This window comes from Mustela lutreola, chromosome 15 (assembly GCF_030435805.1).
Source record: "Mustela lutreola isolate mMusLut2 chromosome 15, mMusLut2.pri, whole genome shotgun sequence".
Taxonomy (NCBI): domain Eukaryota; kingdom Metazoa; phylum Chordata; class Mammalia; order Carnivora; family Mustelidae; genus Mustela; species Mustela lutreola.
In genome coordinates this window covers 32,619,807-32,623,342 of record NC_081304.1, presented here as the reverse complement: position 1 = coordinate 32,623,342, position 3,536 = coordinate 32,619,807, and the positions used below count along the sequence as shown (strand labels likewise).

The window sequence follows — 3,536 nt, the reverse complement described above, 5'->3', positions numbered from 1 at the left end:
CTTTGTTGGGTCTTTTTATTCATTTTAGTTTCTAAGAAAACTCAATACTCGTTTATTCTTTGACCACAAGAAAAGACTAAAACATACTCCTTCCTCCCAACCATTTCCATTTCTAAATGGACTTCCTTTTTATCAGCAGGGCACCTGCTCTATTCTTATTTATGGATCACTAGGAATTTATCCTATGGAAACTGTAGAATTCTATCCCATCTCATGTGAGGTTTATTTCTGTTTAATGGCTAAAATTGCACCAGCTGGTTGACCAGGCACACAGGATTGTATTTTTTTGTCTTCCCATTCCCTCCTCAGAGGCACCTCAGTTCTCACTAAGCCTGCCCTGAGCAAAAATATCGCGGTAAAAAGGTCTATTAAAAAACACATAAAATGGTACTATCTAAAAGGTGAATCGTTTACTCAGGATACTGTAGCCCCATCACCATTTTTATTTTGGAGAGACAAGCAATCAAACTGTTAGTTTATACTAATGGTTCCTCAGATTGTAGAGTTAGACCCTTTGTTCTCCAGAATGGCTGACTTTGAATTGCCAAGTGCATACTCTTAAGAATTCGAAATCCGCCCCCCCCCCCCAACTGGCTGTGGTGATAAACACGAATCTTCATACTCCACGCCGGATAACTGGGCTTATCTCTTTGCAGGATTTAACCCTACCTGGCGGGCAGCAACTCCGCCGCAGTCCGCAGTCCGGCGGTTCGGGGACGCCGCCACCGAGGGAACCCGACTTGCCGCGGCCGCGCCCCCACGCTGTCGCACGCGGCCCCGCACTTCGCGGCGGCGTCCAGGGGGCGGGTCGCCTCGCGCCGCGTCCCGCCGCGCGGCCAGAACTCGAGGCCCCATTGGCCGCGCTGGAAGGCGCGGCGGGGGCTCGTGCGCCAACGGTCCCAGGGTCCGCGGCGGCGGGGCGCAGGCGGGGGGAGGGGGGCAGGGCGCAGCGAAGGCCGGGCGAAGGTGGGGGGGAGATCGAGAACGGGGTGGGAGAGCCAGGCGCGGCGGGGCGAGTCCCAGTGCCCGGGCGGGGGCGATGGAGGAGGCGCTGCTCTCCACCCCCATCAACCCCAACAACTTCCCCGCCAAGCTGTGGCGGTTGGTGAACAGTCCCCGGTACCGCTCGATCCGCTGGGACGGCCGCGGCGAGGGGCTGCTCATCGACCAGCCGCTCTTCGAGGCCGAGCTGCTCAGCCCGCCCGGAGCAGGGGCTGGGGCCGGGGGTGGTGGCGGCGGCGGGGGCAGCGGCGGGGGCGGCGTGGGGGGCGCCGGGGCCGAGCCCGAGCTCTTCAAAACCACCAACTTCACCAGCTTCATCCGCCAACTCAACCTCTACGGCTTCCGCAAGGTGGTGCTGGGCGGGCCGGGCGCGGCGGGGCCCGGGCCGGGGCCAGGGGGCGGCGGGCCGGCGGGCGACGGGCCGCTCCACCACTTCCACAGCCCGCACTTCCGCCGCGACCAGCCGCAGCTGCTCGTGCACCTCAAGAGGCTCACCAGCGCCAACAAGGCCAAGCTGGCGGCCGGCCTGGAGGTGCCCTGCCGGCCACCCAACCGCTTCCAGAGGCTCCTCATCACGTCGGCCTCGGCCTCGGCCTCGGCCTCCGCCTCCACCTCCCCGCTGCAGCACCAGGAGCCGTCGCCGCCCGCGGGGCCCCGGCCCGAGCCGCACGGTGAGTCCTCGCCCACAGCAGGGCACATGGGGCACCGGGGAGCAACCGCCACTGCCGGGGGCATTTCGCACATCCTCCCCGGTGAGGTGATCCGCTTGCTGCTGTGCTTCTCGAGAAATCACTCCCGTCATCTCCACCGTTTCCAGCACCCCTGTCCCCCAGTACCTCCCCCTGGAAAGAGGCATTGAGCCCCTTCTGGTTAGTCGTCCACTGGCGGCCAAAGGGACCTCTGCTGTAGGCTTCCTGCTGTTCCCGGCTCCTCCTGAACTCCAGACCTCCATGGCCATTGACCTTCTTAAGACCCTTACCTTACCTTGAACGTCTAGAGTAAGTCGCCCTTTGTCGAAGCACTAGGTCGGGAAGAAACACCGAGGGGTTTCCTTTGCTCTAATGGGAAGCAAAACAAGAGTTACTGTACAGGGTGAGAATGTGGAGGTCAAGGTAGGAAGGAACAGAGAGTCATGGCCAAGAACACTTAGAACGTTTATACAGACGGAGGGAAAGCGAACAAGGTATCTTGAGTGGAAGTGTGTCCTTGAAGGGACAGGCCATCTTCCACACCTTTGACACATCTAAGAAATCTTAGAACAGGTGTCCTGACAGTAGTCATACATTAGATTCCAAGGAATGTATAGAAAGGTCGACATTGTTTATATATCTTAAGAGCAAAAACATAGTAATATATTCAATTGTTCATGAGATATTGTTCCTGCATACAATGCATTGGGCAACCATTTCTTTCATTGTAACCAATTAGAGCTGATGTTTACTTAAGGTGTTATGGTTAGGCAAGCACAAGGCAAAAATGGTGTTCTTTACTGTCGAGTGTTAGTTAAAAAGAATTTTACACCTTTCAGTACTGAAAAAACTTTGTATAACTGTGTATTTACTAAAAGTTTAAAAGTTCTCTTTTATCAGCTTGATTTCTGGTGCTCTTCCCTCTCTTCTGCAAAGGTGAGGGTGGCAATACTCCTTCTCTTTGTGTAAGGAGTCATGATAGGAGACAGTACTCCAAGACAGCAACTGGATATAATAATGAGAATTCATTCTTTGCCTTCAGTAGAAACATTCTCACCATGTTCATTTTGATTTAACATAGTGTGTAAGGATTATGTTTCAGATATGGAAAACTTTAAAATATGCAAATTAAAGTAGCACTTCGGTCAGTTTATCCTAGGCCCAGGGTTAAGAATGAGGCAGTGTTTTGTTCATTTGGAATTTAGAAGATAAGGGATTAAAAGCTTGTGTGTCTGTGGAGTTTAGAAGATAAGGGATTAGGTTAGAGTTCTAGTAACAAGATAGAAAAATAGCAGTGGCCTAGGAATGTTCTAAAGGAATTCTAAAGGATTATTAAGCTGCTTCCATGTGATGGCCAGTGATTTGGGTGGGGAAATGAATGGGGAAAGGCAATGGAGATAATACCATGGCAGACATTTGGCAGAATCTCTGACATGGATATTTGTTTTTCAGGTTGTGTATCTGGTGGGCATAAGGAAAAAAGACTGGGAAGTGTGTTCTTGGGAGAAATAGGATAACCACTTCAGAGAAACTTATATGCATACATAAAAAGAAGGTCTTGCTCACTTTTTTCACTTCTCTTTCTTTTTCCCTCATCTATGTTACACACAGTTGTATTCTAAGGATAGAGTCCATTTTATTTTCTTTGATTTTTATTTATTTATTTTAAAAGATTTTTATTTACTTACTTGAGAGAGAGCATGAGAGCTAGAGAGAGCGTGTGCACGCACAAGGTAGGGGAAGGGCAAAGGAAGAGGGAGAAGCAGACTCTTCACTGAGCAGGGAGCCCAACTCCAGGCTCTCCATGCTTACGACCTGAGCTGAAGGCAGCCGTTTAACCAACTG

The 3,536-nt window shown here is 51.9% G+C and overlaps 1 protein-coding gene across 3 annotated transcripts in view; it reads left to right on the top strand.

The window, feature by feature from the left end:
• Window positions 1-937: 937 nt before the first annotated feature.
• Window positions 938-3,536, top strand: part of HSF5 (heat shock transcription factor 5) — a 48,496-nt gene continuing 45,897 nt past the window's right edge. For all 3 annotated transcript variants that reach the window (XM_059149647.1, XM_059149646.1, XM_059149645.1), the window contains exon 1: window positions 938-1,673. In XM_059149647.1, the coding sequence (XP_059005630.1) occupies window positions 1,040-1,673 (634 nt within the window). In that variant the 5' untranslated portion in view covers window positions 938-1,039. The remainder of the gene's footprint in view (window positions 1,674-3,536) is intronic.